At 42.2% G+C, this 24,076-nt stretch overlaps 1 protein-coding gene across 3 annotated transcripts in view; it reads left to right on the forward strand.

The window, feature by feature from the left end:
* The window catches only part of MYO16 (myosin XVI), a 607,799-nt gene that overhangs the window by 129,284 nt on the left and 454,439 nt on the right, over positions 1-24,076 (forward strand). For all 3 annotated transcript variants that reach the window (XM_045481946.1, XM_045481930.1, XM_045481937.1), the window contains exon 2: positions 16,924-17,187. In XM_045481946.1, the coding sequence (XP_045337902.1) occupies positions 16,962-17,187 (226 nt within the window). In that variant the 5' untranslated portion in view covers positions 16,924-16,961. The remainder of the gene's footprint in view (positions 1-16,923; positions 17,188-24,076) is intronic.

Below are 24,076 nucleotides of genomic sequence, written 5' to 3' on the forward strand. Positions count from 1 at the left end.
GACTGACTGAAACCCTTCCCACAGAGCACTCGTGACTAGAATCACATGTCACTTTGCCTTTTCTCATCTTGGGAGATCCTGGACAAGTCTTTTTTAAAACATTAAAAACAAATTCCAGTATAATTAACATACGGTGCTAGATTGATCCTGGTCAAGTGTTAACCTCTTTGTTTTCTCACCTGGAATCCGTGGAGTAGAAACGTGTGTGGTGGGCCACGAAGCCAGTTGACGATGGGCCCAGCAAAGTGTCATGGCACTCTCTGTCCAGGTGAACCGAGGTCACAAGCATGGCCCCGTGGGTGATGGAGGCAGCTTGTGTCTTCCACAGCCACCTGTTACTTATAGGACCACTTGGGCCAGTCCTAGCATGTTTCAACGACTGCCCCGTTTTTTCTGTTTAATCTTTAGCATTTCACTTAATTTCTCTAGGGCTTGGTTCTTGATGTCCTCGTTTGAAAAGTGTAGCCAATAACACCATCCTTACTCACTTTGCTGGTATCTGTGGAAGTCAGGAAGTTCATTACTCTCCCCCTCCACTCCCTTTACCTACCATGCATCCCTCCGTCTCTGTATTCAGGACCGGGTCTTCCCTAAATCATCTGCTTATGCTGAGGCTGCGCCCGGTCTGGCAGGGTATGGAGCCCTTCAGGCAAAGAAAGAGCAATCATCCAATGAACCTGGTTTGGTGTTAGAACCAAATTCACATTAATAATATCAGGCACATGGAGCGCCTGGGTGGCTTAGTCGGTTACGCGTCCGACTTGGCTCAGGTCATGATCTCACGGTTCGTGGGTTTGAGCCCCACGTCGGGCTCTGTGCTGACTGCTCAGAGCCTGGAGCCTATTTCAGATTCTGTGTCTCCCTCTCTCTCTGCCCCTCCCCGACTCATGCTCTGTCTCCCTCTGTCTCAAAAATAAGCAAACATTAAAAGAAATAAAAAAAAGAAATTCTAAAAAAATTTTCTAAAAAAAATAATATCGGGCACATGTTAATGACACAGTAATATTTGATAAATGAAAATAAGTCATCAATAGTAATTAGTTCACATAATGACCATCATTAATATGCTTTAATGAAACCATCTTTTAAACGGTGTTGCTCTATATTTCCCTGGTATCTACAATAATTTTTTTGTGTTGCAAGTGACGTCTGAACCTTGTAACGTTTAGTACATACTCCGTTTCTTGGCCCCTTCTTAAGGCCCCAGTGTGTTTCTGGACATGCAGAGACATCAGTCTCGTGCAGACCTCCTTGCTCCCCTCCCCATCAGACCTCCCACAGAGTAAGGAGTACCGTCTCACTGGTCTACGTGGACTCTTGGGGTAAAGGCTTCATGGCAGTTCTTACCAATGGTGACTGTGGTGCACACATACCGAGCTGCTTATAAAGACAGTGTGAGAAAGAAATCCTTATAAGGCGTGGGATTAAATTGTCTTGGGCTGGGTCGCTCGGTCGGTTGAGTGTCCAACTCTTGATTTCGGCTCAGGTCGTGATCTCACGGTTCATGAGTTTGAGCCCCGAGTCTTTCTTCTCCTAATGTTCTCACCTCCCATGCTCTCCACGGAGGTCCTGCTCCGGTGAGGCTGGGACCCTGATGCCTCAGCTCTGAGAAAGCGTGTTCCCACCCCATCTGCCCTACGAGCTCCTCCATCAGCTTCCTGATTCTCCACAGATCCCACTGCTGTGATTGGACATGCTGTTGACAGGTCCTCAGTGGCTCCCTGTGGCAGAGCGAAAAATGGAGGTCTGTTTCCTCCCTTGGAAATGTTCTGATTCCACTTGTTGTAGTCTCATTTTCGACTTTTCGCCTTAATGTGTGTTTGGGTTGGTCCAAATGAACACTGCAAATGATTTCAGTTTTTCTGTGATTGCTGCCTTTCTTCTGTTTTTGCCCCGCCCCCATTTGAAATGGAGAAATGTCTTCTTGTCTTTGAATTTCCAGATTTTGCTTATCAGCGTTCAGGTCACATGCCGCGGAGTTGTACTCGGCCTCCAAGTACTCAGTTGTCCTTACATCGGAATTAACGTAGCACTTTATCTGTTTTTCTTTAGGAAAATGTTCAGGACTGTCCTTTTTACCCTGGGGAATAAGCATTAGGTGTGCAGTGTGGTGACTGATGACACTTGTAGCCATCAAATGTGTGCATACTGAACTTTGCATGTAGCAGGCTCTTCATAGTATATTTGAACGAGTGAATGAAAGGTCGAGTCCCTTGCATGGCAGGCCCCTTGGGGTGCTCTGTGGATGTACCTGTGAGCAAAACTAGAGGCGGTCCTTCCCTAAAGGGGTGCGTGGTCTGTGGGGGGGGGAGAGAAGGGAAGCGTGTTCACAGAAGTGTCCAGTTAGTCGTGGGAATAGGGTTGTATGGGGAAACTGCTTCACACCCATGTCAGGTACGTGGAGATGGAAAAATTAAAATGCAAGAATTGGATTCCTTGGTCTGTGCTAGCATCCGAGGGGGGACACTGAACCTCCCTGCTCCAGGAGTGTGCTCTCTGGTCCAGCGGGTCAACACCTTCTTCGGGTGGTCAGCCATGTTGGCATGTGCCCCGTGAGAAGCACAGAGTACTGTCACTGTGCCGGAACTTTCCCTCATGTGTATGAATGCTCAACTGTGTGGTTACATCTTTGTGACCAGGGACATTTGCTTCTACCTTTTTATGTCTTGGTTCATAGCCACGTGCACTGAAGGCCCTCACTTTGATTACTGAGGACTGACTGATGGGAATGTTCGCGCACAGCATATAGGAGCAGAGGGGGGAAGCTTCCTGAAAGTTAAAAATGTATTATTTTAAAATAAGTAATATATAATAATAAATATTCACTATAATTATAACAATAAATATTCACTATGATATAGAAGTTTAAACCTTCCTTCTACTAGTGGAAATAACCTACATTTTCACGGCAGAAGAGAAAAGAAGTCCGTGCTCTAAAGGGGTGTATCCTTTAGCAGGAAAAAAAGAAAAGATCATCATGAACTTCTGTGTTATATGAGTCACCTGGTTCCCATTGACAGAAAATCAACTCATAAGGGTTTAAGCACAGAAGGGAATTTACTGGCTTTCGTATGTGGAAAATGGCCCTTATACCTGGAAAGTCCAATTCAGTTGGCTTCATATACTAATGAATTTGGAATCTGGGGGCTTTAACTTATATTATTTTTTCTGTCTCTGTCTGTCTCTTTTTCTTCTCTTTCTGTTTCTGCCTCTATTTTTCTCTTTCTCTGAGTCAGAAGATAGGAGCCTTGATAGCACATACCTACATCCTAGTGGATTGATAATAAAAAATAAGACAGGGTCTTTTTTTTTTTTTTTTTTTTAATCTCCTTATGTTTATCTATTAAATCTCATGGAAGAGTCCTGAATTGTCCACACTAGGATCATATCCCGTACTGGGACCAGTCATCGATCTTCAATGTACAGGCCATTGCGATGGGCCCAACCTAGGTCATCTTTCCAGCCCAGCAAGTTGAGTTGGGTAGCCTTTGTAATAACCCCACTAGGACCACGTGCAGGGAGAGAGGGGAGGTGATTTCCAGAAGGAAGGTTCTCCCAGAAGAAATAATGGGGCTCACTGATAGTCTCAGATTCTGTACCAGAGTAGCAGGAAGTCATGAGTAAAGATGCAAGGCATGGAAAAGACTGGTTGGTTTGTATGGTGCACTAATTAATAATAATATTCAGTGGGCAAGGTGGAACCCAGGGATGAAGGGCTTGAGGACTTTGATGAGCTTTGTTTCTTATACCATTATTTTAGGTTAGTATTAAGGCAGGCTTTCTCTTTTTTCTTTTTCACCACGAGCAGAGAAGACTGGTGAAAGAAACCAACGATGCTTAATGTAATAATTAAGACTTGAGATGAGGAGGGTCCTTATGGTGGACATGAGGATGTTTATCTGTGAATCATATCTGTGTTTTGACCTTGTGTTTTAAGTTGACCTTGAAGAATTTCTTTTATCTGAATGTACCTTATAAATTGCTGCAAAGGACAGTGGAAATCGTTTAAAAACACAAACTATAAACTAGAAATTCTCTTTTAACCTAGAAACTGATAGACATTTTAGCATATGATGTTTCCCCCTAAATTTATCCTATTACAAGGAAAGGCGGGGGGAACCAGAGTCTATAAAGCCAAAATTAAATATTAAATGTGCAGTTCAGTTTTGTTTCAGCTCATTTCAGGACTGAAAATATTTTATATCAAAATAGTGTCAGTTATCAAATATTTTATATGAAAGTAACATTTGAAACAAAAATCTTTGCAGGGCTTAGGGAAACGATGAGATTAAAAAAAATTACTTATGGCCATGAAATTACAGTTGCACTGACACATACACACAAGCTTTCAAATAGAAGTAAATACATTTGGAGAGGAGCTGTTAATGTACAGCATTTGGTCATTGCTGTCTACTTTTTATTTGCAATGCTTGTTTTATAGCGTTGCTTCAGGACTTAGGCTAAAGGCATCCAGGAAGCTGCATGATTGACTGGTGGGGTCATGGAGCCAGTCAGGGCTCAGCTTCCTAAAGAGGAACCAGTGGGTTGAAACTGGCAGGTATCCCATTCTGAGACAGTCTGGAACACTAGGGAATTTGCCTATTACAAACATTGCCCGGCAGGAATAGAGTGAGCAGAGTCTCTTCTGGCCAGAATTAAAGATGTGTGTCTAGGAAAGGTGAAATGTGCGGATGTGGATTAAGAACGGAAAATCGTTTAAAGTTTGGGGGCCCAAACATGTATATTTGGGGTAGAGGGTCTAAATCTGTTTTATTCAGAATGAACCAAAAAAGAGGTTCTCTTTTGAGCTCTCCAGGAATTCGAGCTTGTCTGAGACTGTTTAATTCCAGAGCATCGCCGTCTCTTGGATGGATAGGGAAGTGATCACAGCCATCTTGGTGACACCCAGTAGTGGGACTATGGTGTTTAGAAAGGCAGGGCATTCAGGAAAAGTCAGGACTTGATTTTAGCAATATGGCATGCCATCAGAAGTGTCTGAGAACAGCCAGTAGTAGGCAGTTCTGATCTTAAAGGGTCCAGACTTCTCCAGACAAGTTCTCATTGAGTGTATATCTGATATAATAGCTAGTTGATATTTAGAGGTGGGGCTCCAAATGACCAGACTCTGGGTATCCTAAATGTCTTTGAGTTGTCTTCTGAAAAGGAGCCTGGTCATTCAGTGCTCTACATATCAAGGTAAATCTTGGTTCTGGGCATTAGCACACGGGCATGATTTTGGAACCACCTATGACACAGTGTAGAGCGGTCATGACATGACCTTCCATCAACCATAGATTTGATTAGACATGTGGGTCCACTTGGATAATGAACCGGAAACATTACCTCAAGGTGATAACCTTCAGATTTATTGTTACCCTGAAACAAATTCTGGAAAGAATTAGGACTATAAGTCTACCAAAAAGCTATTTGTCATAATCAAATCACTTGTTAATAAGGAAATATTAAATGTAGAAAAATATAGGTTGATGTGTAAAAAAATATACTCCAGAGTATGCAGCAATTTTTATGTCCTCTGTATTTGTTTTATTTCCAATTTAATTTAAAGAGAGAACATTTTCCACATTCTCTCATTAGAAAAGCATGCCCTAATAATTGCACAGAAACCGAAGAAGTGATCCCTTGATATGTAAATGAAAAAATTTAAAGACAGCCAGTAGTGAGATGAAAAGCATTGTTGATTTTCTTAAAAAGAATTTAAATTATTTGAGTCTGTCTCTCCATTATTCAGAGAAATGTTTCAGTGCAGGATTCTACAAAACAGGCGTTGTAGACCTACATCCCGAGATATTTTAGGGCACAGCATCTATATCTTCTTTGCCAAATGTAATTTCTTTTTACTATTTTTCACTCCACGAAGAGGGATATGAACCTGCAGCTTGATTACAAAGATGTTAAAATCTAACACTTTTTAAAGACTTCAACCCTTCAGAAGAAGTTTTCTTTTTTAAGGCTCTGGGGGAGTATGTTGAAATTGATTATACTCTTGTCTTTGAAAATCCTCACTGTTCCTTTGTTTCATTGTCATTGTATATGCAGTAAAAATAACTCTGGAAGCACGTTATAACAATAGATTCTGAGAATAAAGCTTCTGCAAGGACAATGGTTGGGAACATAGACGTGAGTGCGTGTGCGCACGCACACACACACACACACACACACACGGGCGTGCTCAACACCTGTGTGTGCGCATATGCTAATTTCCGCCCCGGACAACTGACTTATGCTTCTCAGACTTCATAACAAACGTTTTATAAAGTGGGATAAGCAAGTTTGCAACTATTTTCATGAAATACTTAAACCATTTTATTTATTTTAGAAAAAAATTTTTTAGAGAGAGGGAGAGAGCATGTGAACAGGGGAGAGGGAGGGAGGGAGGGAGGGAGGGAGAGAGAGAGAGGGAAAGAATCTTAAGCAGGCTGCATGCTCAGTGCAGAGCACAATGTGGGGCTTGATCCTGAGCCAAAATACAGAGTCAGATGCTTAACCAACTGAGCCACCCAGGGGCCCCTAAACTATATATATTTTTTAAACTCCTGTGATACAGCCCCTTGTGTCTTATTCTCTTTTTTCCCGCCACTTTGTTTTTAATGGCGGTAAAACACATAAAATAAAATTTACTAGCTTAACCGTTTTAAGTGTATCGTTCAGTAGTTAAGCATATTCACGCTGTTGTGACACAGGGCTCCAGAAGTTTTTCATCTTTAAGATCTGATACTCTGGGCTCATCAAACAACAACTCTCCCTGTCTCCCTCTTTCCAGCCCCTGGTAACCAGCATTCTCATTTATTTCTGGTAACCAGCATTCTCATTTCTTAGTCTCATATATCACACAGTATCTGTCATTTTGTGCCTGGTTTACTTCATATGGCATATCGTCAGGGTTCATCCATTTTATAGCATGTGGTAGGATTCCTTTCCTTTCTAAGGCTGTGTAATATTCCATCGTATGGATAGACCATATTTATTTATCCATTCATCCATTAGTGACATCTCGGTTGCCTCCATCTCTTGGCCATTGTGAGCTATGCTGCAGTGAACAGAGGTGTTTAAATGTATTTTTAGAAATCCTGCTTTCAGTGTTTTGGATATACCTGGAAGTGGGATTGCTGGACCCTCTGGCAGTTCCATTTTTTTTTTTAAATTTTTTTTCAACGTTTATTTATTTTTGGGACAGAGAGAGACAGAGCATGAACGGGGGAGGGGCAGAGAGAGAGGGAGACACAGAATCGGAAACAGGCTCCAGGCTCTGAGCCGTCAGCCCAGAGCCCGACGCGGGGCTCGAACTCACGGACCGCGAGATCGTGACCTGGCTGAAGTCGGACGCTTAACCGACTGCGCCACCCAGGCGCCCCTGGCAGTTCCATTTTTAATTTACTGTGGAAACTCCAAACTGTTTTTCATCGTAAACCATTTTACATTCCTACCAAGAGCGCACAAGGGTTTCAATCTCTCCACATCCACTTATTTTCTGCCCCCACCCCCTTTTTTCAGGGGTGGGTGACAGGTAAGAGCCATTCTAATGGGTATGAGGTGATGATTTATTGTAGTTGTGATGTGCAGTTCACTGAGAATTGTGAGCTTCTTAATATTCTTAACGAATATGCTTGTTGGAAATTTGTGTATCATCTTTGGAGAAATGTCTGTTTAAGTCCTTTGCCCATTTTTAAATTTGCTTGTTTAATTTTTAGATTATTGACTTGTAAGGGTTTTTTTTATATTTTGGATATTAACCCCTTATCAGATATATAATTTACAAGTACCTTCCTCCCTTCCTTAGGTTGCCTTTTTACTGTGTTGTGTCCTTCGATGCACAAAAATTTGCATATTCATCCATTTTGTCAATTTTTGCTTCTGTCGGCTGTGTTTGTGGTGTCCTATCCAAGAAATCATTGCCAGGTGCAGTGTCCTAAAACTTCTGTTTTCTTCTATGAGTTTTGTACTTTTGGGTCTTATGTTTAAGGCTTTAATAAATTTTTGTTAATTTTTGCATATGATAGAAGGTTAGGGCCCAACTTTATTCTTTTTTTAATTTTTTTAAGTTTATTTCGTTATTTTGAGAGAGAGACAGAGAGTGCAAACAGGGGAGGGGCTGAGAGAGAGAGAGAGAGAGAGAGAGAGAGAGAATGCTAAGCAGGCTCTGCACTGTCAGTGTAGAGCCCAACGTGGGGCTTGAACCCATGAACTGTGAGATCATGACCTGAGCCGAGATCAAGAGTCCGATGCTCAACTGACTGAGCCACCCAGGCGCCCCCCAACTTTATTCTTTTGCAGGTGTGTCTTATTATTTCTTGTGCTGCTATGACTTGTAGAGTTTGGAAACCTACATCATTAGGTATGTTCAGCCTATTGACATACATTTCGCATCTCCAAAAAAATGTCTTCTCTTTGGTGTAAACCGTGAAAGTTAATAGAAAATGAGAGAAAAAAATATATAATCTTACTTGCATTAGTTTGTGTTCCCTAGAAGCAGAGTCTTGGGAGAGGGCTTCAGGAGCACATGGCAATACGCAGAGGGAATGTTCATCAGGGAAATCCCATAGGGAGTGAGGGAAGCAAGGCATAGAACAGAAATTGTATACATTTGAGGTCTTTGAGAGGAGGCATCCCCCAAATTGAAACATAAGCTGATGGAATTGATGTGGAATTCGTACCTGTAAATTCAGATAAATGCGCATTCTTACCTACAAATGATAAAATGTATTTTCGTTCTTTTCACGGGGAAAATTGGAGCACTTATTTTTATTTTTATTTCATTCTGATGATTCATTATCCTCATGGAAAAACAGGGTGATAAGTGTTTCTTTATAAGTGTGCCCACAATATGTTGGACCTTTGGCCAGAATCCAGTCTATTCTCAGCCTTTTGAGGTCTATTCCTGGAAGACAAAAGCATATCCACCAATATCTAGTTCATTGATTAATAATAATAATAATAATAATAATAATAATAATAATAATAAAATGAGTCCAGCAAAATGGGCACCATTTGCTAACTTTCTTGCCTTGTTGGTGCCCTGTGGTGACAGCTGTTCTGCCCCAAACAGTAGGTGGGCAGTGTTCTAAGAAGGGACCGTTCTCATGCTGGTTCCTGGAGTTTGCAACCTGCCCTGACCGCAACATGTCAGAGTCCATCCTGAATGGTCTTGATGAGCCACGTAATCTCACCTCGACATGTTGCCACAGAATGTGGTTAAAGAAAATGCCAACCTGTTTTCCTGAATGCCTGCACTATTTTACATTCCCAGCATCAAGGTGGAGAGGTCCTGCTTCTCCACATCCTTGCCAGTATTTGGTATTGTCACTAGTTTCATTTTTTCAATGCTTGTTTATTTTTGGAAAGAGAGAGAGCGCACAAGCTGGGGAGGGGCAGAGAGAAACAGAGGCAGAAGATCTGAAGTGGGCTCCACACCGACAGCACAGAGCCCAACGTGGGGTTCGAACCCACGGACTGTGAGATCATGACCTGAGCCAAAGGTGGACACTTAACCGACTGAGCCACCCACGGGGCCCCCCACTAGTTTTATGTTTGTTTCAGCTCTTCTGATACATGCGTAGTTATGGGTCACTGCTTCCGGTGGGCATCTCCCTAATGGCTGGTGCTGTCGGAGGTCTCTTCCTGTGCTTGGCCGTCATCCATCTGTGCCCCTGAAACATCCGTCACTCTTCTCCCATTCTCCAGTTGGACCACCTGCCTTTTTGCTGCTGAATGTTAAGGTGTGTGTGTGTGTGTGTGTGTGTGTGTGTGTGTGTGTGTTGTAGAGGTGATTCTTTTCTTTTTTCTTTTTTTTTAATATCTATTTACTTTTGAGAAAGAGAGAGAGAGCGAGAGCAGGGGAGGGGCAGAGAGAGAGAGAGAGAGAGAGAGAGAGACACAGAATCCGAAGCAGCTCCAGGCTCCCAGCTGCTGGCACAGAGTCCGACGTGGGGCTTGAGCTCACCAACGGTGAGATCATGACCCCAGCCAAAGTCAGACGCTTGACCGACTGAGCCACCAGGTGCCCCTAGAGGTGATTCTTTGTGAGACAGGGGGTTACAAGTACTTTTCCCCAGAGGTGCCAGGATGGCACAGTGGGTTCAACATCGACTCGTGATCTCGGCTCAGGTCCTGATGTCACAGTTAAGGAGTCTGAGCCCCGAGGACAGCGCGGAGCCTACTCGGAATTGTCTCTCCCTCTCTCTCTGCCCCTACCCTGCTTGTACTCTTTATCTCTCTCAAAGTAAATAAATAAACATAAAAACAAAAAACAAAAAAACAACAAAAAAAACTGCTTTTCCCCACTTTGCCACCCTGAGCGTGGCTTTCACACAGCCGTGTTGTGTTTTCAGAGGAAATCCAATTCATTCTTTCCTTTTCTTTTATGGGCCGTGTTTCCAGGTCAAGTCTAAGGCAGGGCTCAGCGGTTCCATCCTGCGGTCTTCAGGATGCACTGCAGTTTTGTTTTACGTTCAGACCCGTGATCCATTTCAGGTTCATTTCTGTGTGAGGTGTGCACTGTCAGCACAAAGCCCGATGCTGGGCTCGAACCCACAAACCATGAGATCATGACCTGAGCCGAGATCATGACCTGAGTCGAGATCAAGAGTCAGGCGTTTAACCAACTGAGCCACCCAGGTGGCCCTGTGTGTGTTTATTTTTATCTGCAACATGTATCAAAAGGTTTCTAGAGTACTTACAGTGGTTGTGGGAGAGATAATCTTCAGTTTAGCAAAGTACTTCCAATTTTCTCTTTCATAGTAATGGGACAACACTGTCAATCAAATGAGTGTGAAATGATAGGTTTAAATTTTTTTTTAGACCTTAGTAAGGGTGCACGTCAATTCTAGGTTTGAAAATGTAACTTTCTTCTTGTGTGTGTGTATTGACTTGTGTTGATATCAATTCTAACGGCTGAGTCATAGAATGTGTTTGGTTTCTTACGAGGATAACGGTGTTTACAACGATGACTGATTTTTCCTCCTTTTACCCGTGTTAGGACAATTAATTTAATTCATGTAATGATTATAAATCTATTCAAGTTTTTGCTTCTTGGGTCGTTTTTGGTAAGATATATTTTTCTGGATATTTTCTGTTTTTCATGTCTTCATCTTTGCTCAGTCCTTATTTCGTTTCTGTCCATTTGTACCGAGATTTTATTATTTTCTTCTTTCTTGTTGGGCTTCCTTTATTGTTCTTTTCTATGAATCACATGTGTTGGTCACTGATGCTAAGAATACAGTCTTTTCTAATATATACATTTAAAGCTGTAGATTTATTTCTGTGAATGGTTTTAGTTTCATCCGTGAAATTATGATCAGTGATTGGTTCTAAAAAAGTATTATTTCCATTATGCTTTCTTCCTTATATATGCTTTATTTTGAATCGACTTTGTAAGTTTCTGAACAAATTGGCAGGTGTGGTTCCACATCTGTAGTTGAAATCCAGTTCTCCGGTGTGTTAAGAAGGTGTCCGTATAATTTCAGTTCTAAAGCATTTTTTGAAATTTGCTTTGCTTTGTGCCCTAAGACAGAGTTAACTTCATAAACCATCCACAAATGTCTGCTCCCCTGAAAGCGGGTCCAAGTTTCTGGAAATGTCCTTGCTTTTACCATTTTTTCTTATCCCATTTAACTAGCACTTATGGATAACTTTGCAAAAACTCTCCTGCAGTGAATGTGCTGTGGCTACATGAAGATTTTGTTTAAATATTAAAAAAAAATTAATGTGTATTTATTTTTGAGAGAGAGAGAGTGTGAACGAGAGTGAGCAGGGGAGAGGTAGAGAGGAAGACAGGATCTGAATCAGGCTCTGTGCTGAGAGTGGAGAGGCTGCCGCAAGGCTCAAATTCACAAACCACGAGATCATGACCTGAGCCGAAGTCGGATGCTTCAACCGACTGAGCCTCCCAGGCGCCCCACCACATGACGGTTCTGAGTCTAATGGAGAGGAAGGCATTTCTGGCAGTTGAATCCCCAGAATAATTTCCTCATTTTCCTAGTTGCCTTTTCCTTAACTTTATTCTGTATATTTCTGGCTTGCTACAACACAGCATCCTGAGATCATGGCACGGTGTCTCCAAGACCAAAGCTGCTAGTTTTTACTAGATGTTCCGTAATGATTTCTGAACATAGATCTTTGCTGTTTCCTTCATGTATTTAATTTGCCGGCTCTCAAGTTTTATTTTATGGAGATGCATATTTGCTGAGCAGGGATTTCTGCCTATGGTAAATGTCTGTAAATATTTTTTAAAAGTTTATTTATTTTGAGAGAGGGAGAGAGAGAGAGTGAGAGCGAGAGAGAGAGAGAGAGAATGAGAGAGAGAATATCCCAAGCAGGCTCCGCACTGTTGGCTTGGAGCCTGATGTGGGGCTTGAACTCATGAACCACAAGATCAGGACCTGAGCCGAAACCAAGAGTCAGATGCTGAACCAACTGAACGACCCAGGCACACCAAACGTCTCTAAATTTTTATCTAGAATTTCAGATTAGCCATGTATATAACCCCCATGCCAAAAGAAGGGTAGGTCAAGTCATAAGCATTTGCTACCTACTATATGTCAGTGCTGGGTCAGGTTGTAGTAATGCATATGATATTTCTGCCAGTGATTTAATTAACAACAAAAATATTTAATATCTGCTCTTCCAACTGCTGATAAAACAGTCCAAGTTCGTGCTTTTTGGTGGGGGGCTTATAGATAAATAAAATATATGGTGTATTTTACAAACAGCATTGGTATGAGTATAATATACAGTCTAAGTGTGATGATTGATGCTATAGAAATATATTTCAGGGCGATAAAAACTTAAAGAGAAAAAGCAAGAAATAGGAATTGGAAATATTGTTAGGGAACAGTTGCAAATAGGAATAAAGGGGCCTGTGAAAGCATCACGAGGTTGGAGATTTTGAGCTAAGACCAGGAGAAGGGAAGGATGCTAACCATTTAGCCTCCCTCCATCAGATGAATGTTCCAGGCACTGGGAATAGCGGGTGCAAAGACCTTGTGCCGGGAACATTCTTGGCACATGATAGAACCAGAAAGAGCAAAAAAGGGAGAGAGAACTCTCCATATAACACATTCCCTTTTCTTCAGTTCTCTTAATGTATTCCATGTATACACACAGATCCTCATGATATTTTCTTCATAAAAATAATTACCGTTCATTGAGTATTTACTTTGTGCCAGACATTTTTTTTTTTGCAAACTATCTCCTATTTTTTAAGTATCCCAGCAAACTTCAAACACCAGCTCTTTTTTATTTATTTCAAGCATCTTAGAAATGTTGAAAATTTCACCCCAGGTCATAAGTAGAAAATGTGATACCTACAATGAGAACTCAGTTTTAGTTTTTCTAGTTTTTCTGTTATTTAACATTACCTTCTACAAGTGAATAATTTTGATGATTAGGAATTTAAAGCATATGGTCTCTTGTCTGCTTCCTATGATGACTCAGACTCATATATATATAATGGGTAGCACACACATACACACACACACAGTTATGCTTAATGTTATAGTTATTTTCTCTTGAGATGTGGGTAATTCTTGATGCTGCTTCTCTTACACCTTGGGGGTCTTTCTGGAATATCTTTTCCTGAGTATTTGTGATTCCGATGCAAGAATGAAGCCATGAGTCTCCATGGTGGGCTTGATGCAGTGGTTGTGTGGAAGCTGGCCCCCACACTGAGGTGGAGAGAGTACGTATTCTCATCTCTCTGTTTAGTAATGCGACAGTGGTAGCTTGGAATTGACTGTGAACTGTGTGCCGTGGTAATAGGCAGACGTGACAAGTCAACGATTTCATTCCCACTCCACCCCTACTGACTGTTACAAATTTGCTAGAACCCCACTTGGTAGGTAGCAATGGTCCAGTCCTGTCATTCAAAATTCTGCAGAGCTTTGGATGTTCCCTTGATCACCATTTAACACGGTCGGAGAAAACCAAACAAACTTCTGAACCACGGCACCCTCTAGCTAGGGTGATGTTAATTTCTGGAAGAGTTAAAACCCAAAATAGCAATGCCTAACTACAATCGAAGTGAATTTCTTTGTCAGATGAAAAGTTAGGACAGGGGCTGGTTCGTGGCAGGTGCTCCAGGGAGCCACGCGGGGGACCGAGGCTCCTTACCTGGGACCATCTTTGCCATGTGGAATCCACACTGCCATATCCATAGGCTGTAGGAGGTTTAGAACATGTTAAAGTGCATGTGGGCTTTTTTTTCCTCTTTATGAGCCAGCCCTGGGAAGGTCAAAACTGACGTCAACTTACGTGTTCAAGGAGAAAAGAGAACGGGTTTCCCTAGTCAGTCTCTGCCGCAACAATGAAAATATGCTCTGTTTTACTACAGCACGTGCCCTGTATCCTAAGGAACTCACGTATTATTGTGAGAAGGTGGTTTGTGTGAAGTGGAAATGGTGTTAGTGCATGCGTAGCCTTTGGTGGGTGAAGAATGCCAAAATAGCGGGAAAGAATTAAAGTCTTTCCTGGGGAAGAGCCCTCACTCAGTCCAGCCGCTGGGCAGGCAGAACCAGGTCAACTCTGCTACAGGACAATTGACACCCAGTGCCTGCCCGGGACCCCCCGCCCGGGGAGGCCAGCCAGCCTTGTCCAGCTCAGACACAGTAGTTCTTCTTCAGCCGCACCCCCCTGCCTGCCTGGCCTGCCCAGACTGTCACCTGAGGTGCTAATGACTGCTATTCTTAGTGCCCTGCTGACCAAGTTCCACAGGTTCTGGGTAGACGGCCTCAAAACTCCATTTACCATTACTATGTCATTTTTTGTGTGGTGTCTTACAGACTGACTACAGCACATACACATGATGCAGCTGGTCCATCCAGAATTAGACAAAAAGAAAGTCACAATGCCCGATGTGCTTGTAGAACGTACAATAAATCTCAAAGTTCAGACCATTTAAAGTCAAAGCATGGGGAATTATTTGACAAGAAAATATGTGAAAAATTAACATTTTATACATGGACGGACGTGGAAGTTCACAGCCTCGGCCTCCGATTTTCTGAATCGTAAGAGAATTAATTTATGAACATCCCTCAGCGCTCCTTTCTGACAGACCGAGAGGGCTGCTCGATAAATCGTGAGCTGACACTACAGACTCCTTCAGAGTTAATTGAAAATTTCACAGGAAGGTTTTTCTCATGAGCGGAACACTAGAGGACTGTTGTGTTTATTGGGTTATCCTGCACCTTCGACTGCCTGCTGATCGGCACGTAACACTCTGTGAGGTCACTGGTCTGACCCTCTCGGTTTTCCCGTGGTTCTGCTGATTCCCTGGGCACCTGCTGACAAATCAGGAAGGTCACGGGAGTCACAGTGTCCCGGGAACCCACGTACAGTTTTCGGTACAGGTTGCAAAGCAGAGAATCTTTCCTGCCGTTATTAATGAGCTGTCCCAGAGGATCTGTTTGTGACGGTGATCCTGGCTTTTATCACACAGACTTCAGAGTGATTTGTCATTATTTCAGAACTGCTGTCTCTCTGTGTTTAGGTCACTGGAAAGGGAATGCTTTATGTATAGTGTTTTTTCCAACACCACACTTACAAATACTCACAAAGATGGAGATGTTTATGAGATTAATACGATTCTAAAATGTTGTCAAATGCTAAAAAACGACCAAAACAAAATTTCCCAACTCTGCCTCTCCCCTGTCCCCCTTATGGATGTTAAGTATCTGGCTGTCGGGAATCCCCGGCTCTTATTCTGTCCTTTTCTTGAGCCTTTATGGAACATTTGTGACTGTCACGGAGTCCTCTTTTTGGTCTTGGACAAATCACAGCCTCGCTCAACTTCGTTTTCCTTACTTGCAGAAGAGAGATGGTCTTGCCTGGCGGTTGTGAGAATGACACTTTGCAAAGCCTCAAGTAGACAGAAATGGAAGTTGCACTGTCACAACTTGGTGCCCTTTCAGAGGAATCGGGCACATCTCCAAAGACGAAGAAACAGACCCCTTTCTGAGTGATCTTTCCAGATATAGTGTATGATCAACCACACTTTGGGGCACGCATCACTACTTTTACTTGCTTGAGACTTAAGATCATAGATATCTGAATGGAAGAACATGCAATGCTCATCTGAGCCTGTGCATTACATTCTAGAATTTTCAGTGTTAATTTTCTGCCAAGAGTAACATTTATTCTAGTGGTAAACATGCGGGTCTGTACGATTCCGTTACAGGTGTTTTGAATGGCATTAATAAGGAATATCCTAGCGAAAGAAAGGGAAGGTTTTCAGCTTCAAGATGGAGAGCTCACTTTGTTAATCACTATGTTAATAAGACAGAGACCACAACGGCAACAGTTCTATCCACGATTTTGAATTGCCAAGAGAAAAATCTGTTTCATTGCTTAACCATTATTAGGTCTCTTAGAAAGGGATATTACCAATCACTAAGAAAAGTGTTTAGCAATATGTTGGTGGAAAATATCCAGGGTGTCACATGAACAGTTGCTAGGCTACATAGGTTCTATTCCATTAGATACACAGAGTCATCGGGATATACAAAACCAGTGTTATTAGGCTGTGCTCAAAGACTGGGAATGGCTCTCTGCCAGAATTTCACACACAGTTTAGTTGGCATTATTCAACGAAGGGGCTTTAATGCATCGGTAAAACTTTTAGGCCTTTACAAAAACAGTAAGGATGGTTTGCCAGTAATTGCGTTGTGCAAAGCCACACATCTGTCTCTAATTTTCTTATTTGTTTTATCACCATGCAATGTTGAGTGTGACACCAGTTCCTTTCGCTTCTCCCCTGGTCTGTAAGCTGGCCTGCGTGCTTGCGTGCCAAGCACAAAGGGGAGTGAGTGAGTTTCTGACCTCTGGGGTGGGTAATGGGAAATCGAGCGTGCTCTGTGGTGCTGCTGTATTGTCGTGACAGTGGGTCCACTGACTTTCTCACCGTGTGTCTCGTAGGTTGCTTTCAGCTATGTAACGTGTTTCGAACCCATGAGATGGAAATTGACCAGTGCCTGCTGGAGTCCCTTCCCCTTGGCCAACGGCAGCGGCTGGTGAAACGCATGCGCTGTGAGCAGATCAAAGCCTACTATGAAAGAGAGAAGGCTTTTCAGAAGCAGGAAGGGTTCCTGAAAAAGCTGAAGCATGGGAAGAATCAAAAAGTTCATTTTAACCTCGCTGACATGATACAGGATGCAATTATCCACCACGATGACAAAGAAGGTACAGGGCACACACGTTTTCTGGTGTGGGTTTCCTGGTGGGGAGATGAAGGGTAACATTTCTTCTAAATATTTGGGGCTTTTTACTGAAGGTCTGAAATCGTCCAGGGAAAATCCTCTTTCTAATGAACACAGTTAAGACCTCCAAGTCTCTTAGTAAAATGAACAAAATGCAAACTTTTGGTGAAATTATTGTATATATATTTTTTTAAAGAACTGCCTACCTGGAAAGCATGTGATTTCCCCAATTTTTAATGAACTTTTTCTTCCCCCCCCAATGAAATTGTTTCCTTTGAGGATGAGATTGTGCTGCAAAATTCGTTATTGTCTCCTTCATGGGTAGGAATACCAGAGGAGTAGGAGGTAGCTCCTTTTTTGTTATTCATATTTCACTTATAGCTCTTCATGTTACAGCCATCTTCTCTGTGGAGCTGGAAGCACCTCGAGGGGCAGTGGCCCTCTCAGCCAGGTTCACTGGGCCCTTCTGCTGGTGCTGGTACCTTCCAGTGCTGTTGAGTGAAAAATTGAAGCAGTTTGTTCAAGTTCACCAAGCAGTGGTTGTTGGAACAGGTCTAAATTAGAATGCAGGGAGACATAAGCCCTATATTGATTTAAAAGGAATGCAACCACAAAGTTTCTTGGCAAAGTTATAAAGTCTCTTGTGTAAAGTATCAACAGGGCAAATAATGCCTCAGTTTGGGTTAAAAAAGTTAAGAATGGTAAAATAATAAACCCAGAGAACAAGAGGAACTATTTAATATATGTATAATATGTAACACTTATAATAAGATATAATATTAGGGGAAGACATTGAAGACATAAAATCTGAATTAATACTGGGGTAGGCATGTCACTTGGGTGGTCAAGAACAGGAAGAGATATGAATCTTGTCTTTAGAAAACCTCTAATCTCAGTAGAGAGGGGAAAAGTCCTCGTAATAAAGTAGAAAACGATCAGTAGAAAGGAAGTCTGGTAGAATGGGAGTGGTTGGTGGTAGAAGGTGTTTTTTCGGGGGCTCTGAAGGAAGGAAAGCCGAAACCACACTTGGGCAGTGTGGCCAACAGCTGCCAGCGTGAGTTCTAGGCATGGAGATTTGTCAGAAAGGGGCAGGGGTGAAGAGGGCGGCTGCTAAACTGGTTTCCAGGAGATAGGATTATTGTGGATACTTCACACCCTGAAGCAGAACACAATGGGAGCCATTGTATGTTCCAAAGAAGAAAACTCACATGCTGCAAATAGCGTTTAGCAAATATTAATCAGGGGTGTTTACCTGTAGGATGGATTGAAGGGTAAGGCTAAGAAGTATGGGTAAAGACACCGACTGAGAATCCAGGGATGGCAAGTCAGTGTTAGAGTGAGCTGGGTTGGGATAGTAGCGGTGGGGATAAGACCCAAAGAACTAACTCAGAAGCTGTATTTCATAGGAAAAAGTATATTAATTTATCAAATATTTATTGAGTCTTTATTATGCAGCAGGCAACTGCAAAGGAAGCAAAATCTGGCTCTGGGATGCCCAACTGTCTAGTGCGTGTGACCATAAATAATGAGGTAGAGTTAGGTATACAATATGGTGGACAACGAGGAATATGGAGGGAGGAAGACCAGAAGGAGGTGGGGAGTTGGGCGTATGGATATCTGAGGAGGAGCATTTCGTGTGAGTGCAGAGCCATGAGGGGGAGCATCCCAGCCTGGGGCGGGGGCGGGGGGCGGTGGGAACCAGTGTGGTGGGAACAGAAAAATAAATGAAGACGATGGAAAGCAAGAAGCCAGCAGGTAGGGACTGCAAGGGTCAGGGAAAGCATTTTGGCTTTTGCGCTCAGTGAGTTCTGAAGCCAGTGGGGGGTCTTGAGCAGAAGAGAGACCTGGTAGCACATAGGAATTAACAGAATCAACCTGGCTGCTGCACTCTGACTTTAATGAGGAATCGTGAGGGAGAAGCAGAGAAATCGGTTTAGAGCCTTTGTCAGTGAGCTGGGCACGAATGGGTGGCTTGGACCAAAGTGGAGCGAGGGTGTGCTGAGAAATGGTCCATCGGGGATGTACTTTCAGGGTAGAGCGGACAGGAAATGCTGATGCGGAGTGTATCAGTTCACAGTGCTGCCATAACGAATGACCACTGCTTTAGTACGTGGTTGAAGAGGGTGTGAGTGCCTCATCTTATAGTTCCAAGGGTCAGAAGTCCAGGACGGGTCCCACTGGGCTGAAATCCAGGTGTCATCAGGCCTCAGTGCTTTCTGTGGAGGTTCCAAGGGAGGATCGCTTTCCTTGACTTTCCCAGTCTCCAGGGGCCATCGTGTTCCATCAGTCATAGCCCCTCCTCCATCTTCAGAGTCGGGAAGGGGCGCTGAAGTGTCCGTCTCCTGCTTGGAATTTCTCCTGTTTCTTTTTCTGTCCTTGCGTCTCTCTGACTGAATCTTTTGCCGCCTTCTTCCACTTCTAAGGTGCATGTGTTTTCAGGGCCATGGGCTCACTTGGATCATCTAGAATAATCTCCCTGTTTTAAGCTCAGCTCACTAGCCGCCTTAATTCCTTTCCCCAAATACTATACCATATTCACAGGCATAGCACCGAAGGCAAAATTATGGAACACAAGTCCTACCTGCCACAGGGAGTAACAGACTCCAGGATAACAGCAAGTTTGTCCTGGCCCAAACAACTAGGAGAATGATGTGTTCTTAGAAGAGTTAGGGGTGCATCTAGGAAGCCAGAACGGGAGGGGGTATCATCAGTGAGAGCGGTATTCCTGGCTACCTCCTGGTAGATGGCCACCTACTCGTTGTATCCTCAGGTGGTGGAGACAGGTAGCTCTGGTCTTTTCCTCTTCTTGTAAAGGCACTAATCCCATCATGGAGGCTACACCTCATGGTTTCATCTAGCCCTAACTTTCCTCCCAAAGGCCCCAACTCCTGATATCATCACACTGAGTTTTAGGGCTTTCATATATGACTTTGCGGGGTGGGGGGGGGGCAAAAAAACTCAGTCTATCGCAGATGACATACTAATTCTATCCTTGGACCTGGCCTAAGTATGAACAAATGAAATAGTACTTTTTTTTGAGTCTCTCATGTACCTTGGAAACTCCCATATGAGTACCAATAGACTTCACAGTTTCACAGGAAAAGTATTAATTTCTGCAAATTAAAAAATTTAATTGCATTGAAAAAGGTAAGCAATTTCTTTAGAGGCAGTATAATCTCTCTAGCATATGTTGTACTTCTAGAAAGGTAGTCAGGAAAAAGTATTTATTCAATTATGGTAGTCATATTTTCAATTATCTTGAAACTACTCAAATAGTGAAATGTACATGTTTATGAAATTGAGACATAAAAATATTGCCATGAGAACCAACTTTTTCCATTTAAGTTATTATTTCAAACTTTATAGTTCTACCTTTGTGTAAACAAATACATTTTCTATCATAATTCCAAGGCTGAGTGCAAAGAATCAAATATACTTTTTCAAAGGACAACATATTGTTCGTGCTAAGGTTTGTATTATATCATTGAGAAGCAATTCAGAATTTTTGTTTTATTTTCTAAATGTTGCATTTTTGTAATTTCAAATTTAGTATCTTCAATGCTTTATTGCTCTCTTCTGAGAGTTGGTGATACTTCAGTGTTAATTTGTCAATTTAATGTACTACATCAATGTAAAATGTGTTCGACATTCTTTTCCATCTAAAAAAAATGTTCTACATTTTGTTTTAGGGTTTTTAATTCACTTTCTTTGACATATACCATGCAAAAGGAAAAGAGAGAGGGAGAGGGAGACCCAAAGAGAAAGACAGAGTGGGAGAGCTAAGGACACAGAGAGGAAGTGTCTACGTAGAGAAAATGTAAATGGAATGCAGTTCCTCTGTTAGAATTTCTCCTCCCAAATATCAGTCAGCTTTTACTAACTAATCCACAATATGTTCTTACTAAATGCGGAATAAATGCAACGGAGTGACTTTATTATGCTTTTAGTATCTAGCAATTTGCAGGCTTACTCTGTGCATGTCTATAATTTAAATGACTTTTGTCACTTCACTGTCCTGATGAACATATGCAGTAGGTTGATTTTCTTCCTGTGGTATGAGTGCAGATATTGAGCCTTACAAGAAATAATTGCTCTCTCAGGTCTACCTGAGTTAAAAAATCATCTTTTTGTCCACGACAGCATCCTGTCTTTCAAGTCGGCTTCTTTTTTTTGTTGTTGTTGTCTGTTTAACAACTTTGCTGAGGTATAATTGGCATACAAACAGCTGTATACATTTAGTGTGTACAACTTGATGAGCTTGGAGAGAAGTATACACTTGTGAAGGCATCACCAGAATGGTCATAAACTTACCACTTTCCCAAATTTACACCAGTCCCTTTATTTAAAAAAAACTTAAATGGTTTCTTCTTTGGTGGTGAGAACATTTAACACATCACCTCTCAGGTTGGCCTTGGATGGTAAGTGAACTAAAGTATCAACCACACAAGTGGGTTTGCCTCCACTGCCATTTGGAATCCTTTCTTCCTCTTGTCTAGTTGAATTCTCCTCACTGTCAAAGGAATGGACAGGGATGGGGATAGACATTCTTTATGCTGTGATGTTTTCCCTCCTTTTCTGCTCAGACCCTTCCCCATGCCCCCCTTTTTGGTTAGAATTTAAGAAGACTTATTAACTTATATGCCAGATATTTTCTGAGAGTCCCTTTTATTCCAGCCACAAGAGAACTTGGAAGTGTAGTTGCAGATTTGTAATGTCCAGCTTCACTTAGATCAGAAGTTGACTCTTAGGAAGAATCAAATTATAACAATGTGAAACTCTGTTTCCTTCTCTTACCCCTCAGATGCTGGCCCCAGTTTCCATGGAGGGCTGAGGTTAAGGGCCGTGGTGTAATGCTCTGACTGTAACTCTTTCCTCTTTCCACTTGTTTTTCCTAGAAGGCGTTACCTTTTCTCATTTCATTCCCTGTCAGCCACTCCAGTGATTCCCAAATCTGCATTCAGACCTTTCTGCTGAGCTCCAGATCCTTACATTCCTTACTTGTCACCTTCACCTTTGAATATCCTTCCCTATCTCCTCCCAAACCAAAATTTCTTCTTCTATTCTCTACTTCAGTTAATGTCACCTTCATTCGCTTCTGGCCCCAAAATCTTGAAGTTGTGTTGATTTTTAAAAATTTATTTATTTTAAGAGAGAGAGAGAGAGAGAGAGAGAGAGAGAGAGAGAGACTGGCAGGGGAATGAAAGTGGCAGAGAGAGGGAGAGAGAGAGAGAGAGAGAGAGAGAGAGAGAGAATCCCAAGCAGGCTCTGCACTGTCAGCACAGAGCCTGACATGGGGCTTAAACTCACGAACCATGAGATCATGACCTGAGCAGAAACCAAGAGCTGAACACTCAAGCGACTGAGCCACTCAAGCTCCCCAAAGTTGTGTTGATTTACATACAAATTTGTAAAACACTGATGCCTGTACTGCCTCTGAATTATTCACAGAAGTATTATCTGCTTGCATATTATCCAGAGCCCTCTAAGAATATACCTAGAATGTAGCAGATACATTAGTCCCATATGTATTGAATTATCTATTGATGGGTGGACAGCTTACTTAGACATTTATAAGTAAATCATTAGGACCAAGTTTTCTCTCCCCTTCCCACCCATACCCCCAATGTGTAGTCTTGGGTCAGAGAATAAACTTCACATATTTCTTAAGTGTTTCACACATGAAACTTGAAATGAGGCTTCCCTTTGACTTAGCACTGGTGGGTGCTTAGTACTTAGTACACCCTCTCCTTGTATTTGCTAGGACTGATGCAGAGGTTAAAATGATAAAGCGGGTGATTACTACATAAATTTATTTATGTTTTAAAATTTATATTCTATTTATATTTTAATGTCTAGAGTATAAATGTAAAAGGAGCCAATGATAATATTTTGCTGCTACCATCCTATCTTTGTGAAGATGACCCTTCTGCCATGGCCCTGGTTCCTGGTGGTGGCTTTGAATTTCTACGGAATGCAGCCTCATTCTGTCTCCCTAACCTCCCCATATCCAGCTGCACAAGTAGGCAATGAGAAAATGTGACAGCCAATAAATGGATTTAATTTGACCCCTAGAGAAATTGAAACCAAGACTCTTCCACCTTTAGAGTGGGGTCAGAGCCACCCAACAGATATCCAATCCTGGTCCTCTATATGCATTTACTATGAACATAATTGAGTGTGATGTGTGTTAACTACTCTACAAGAATACGTACTTCTAGAACTCAAAATTAGGAGGATATACTTGGCATCGAATGTAGATAGACCCTCCCCGAAGGGGTGGGATTCAGCCAATACGAATGTCTTACATATTGGATGCTTGGGATTGGAAATATAAAGCATCATCCCGTCTTTAAGGAAGAGGTTGGGGAAAGGAACATTCTCAGCGAAAAGATGAGCGGTATACTGCTGTCTCTACCTTCCATGATCTAGAATGGTACCACATGTGGGCGGAGGGAGAGAAATGACAGCTTTATTAGAACCATTTCCATCTTGTTGATTTCTCAGTGATTTGGGAACAGAAACTATGAATGAACCTGTTCTTCTCATTTGGCAGAGGAGGGCCAGCATTTTGGAAGAGGTAGCTCAGGTAAGATATTATGTGGGGCAGACACAGGAACCAAGGGACCACTTCTAGAATTTAAGTAAAAGGATGTGTTTTTTGGCTCCAGGCATATGTTCACATCAGAAATCTGGAAGGCTAAACGAATATTGCTTGTGGACATGCTGAATCCAGAAGCCCAGGGCATTTGCAAGTTTCACAGAGAATTTTCCAGAGTGATCTTCACTGGACTATGATGCTTCCAATTAATAGGTAATAGTGGCTAGGTAATTAAAGGGACCCATTTCAGAACGAGTTATAGAATCATAAAAAG

This window comes from Leopardus geoffroyi, chromosome A1 (genome assembly GCF_018350155.1).
Source record: "Leopardus geoffroyi isolate Oge1 chromosome A1, O.geoffroyi_Oge1_pat1.0, whole genome shotgun sequence".
NCBI classification, from domain to species: domain Eukaryota; kingdom Metazoa; phylum Chordata; class Mammalia; order Carnivora; family Felidae; genus Leopardus; species Leopardus geoffroyi.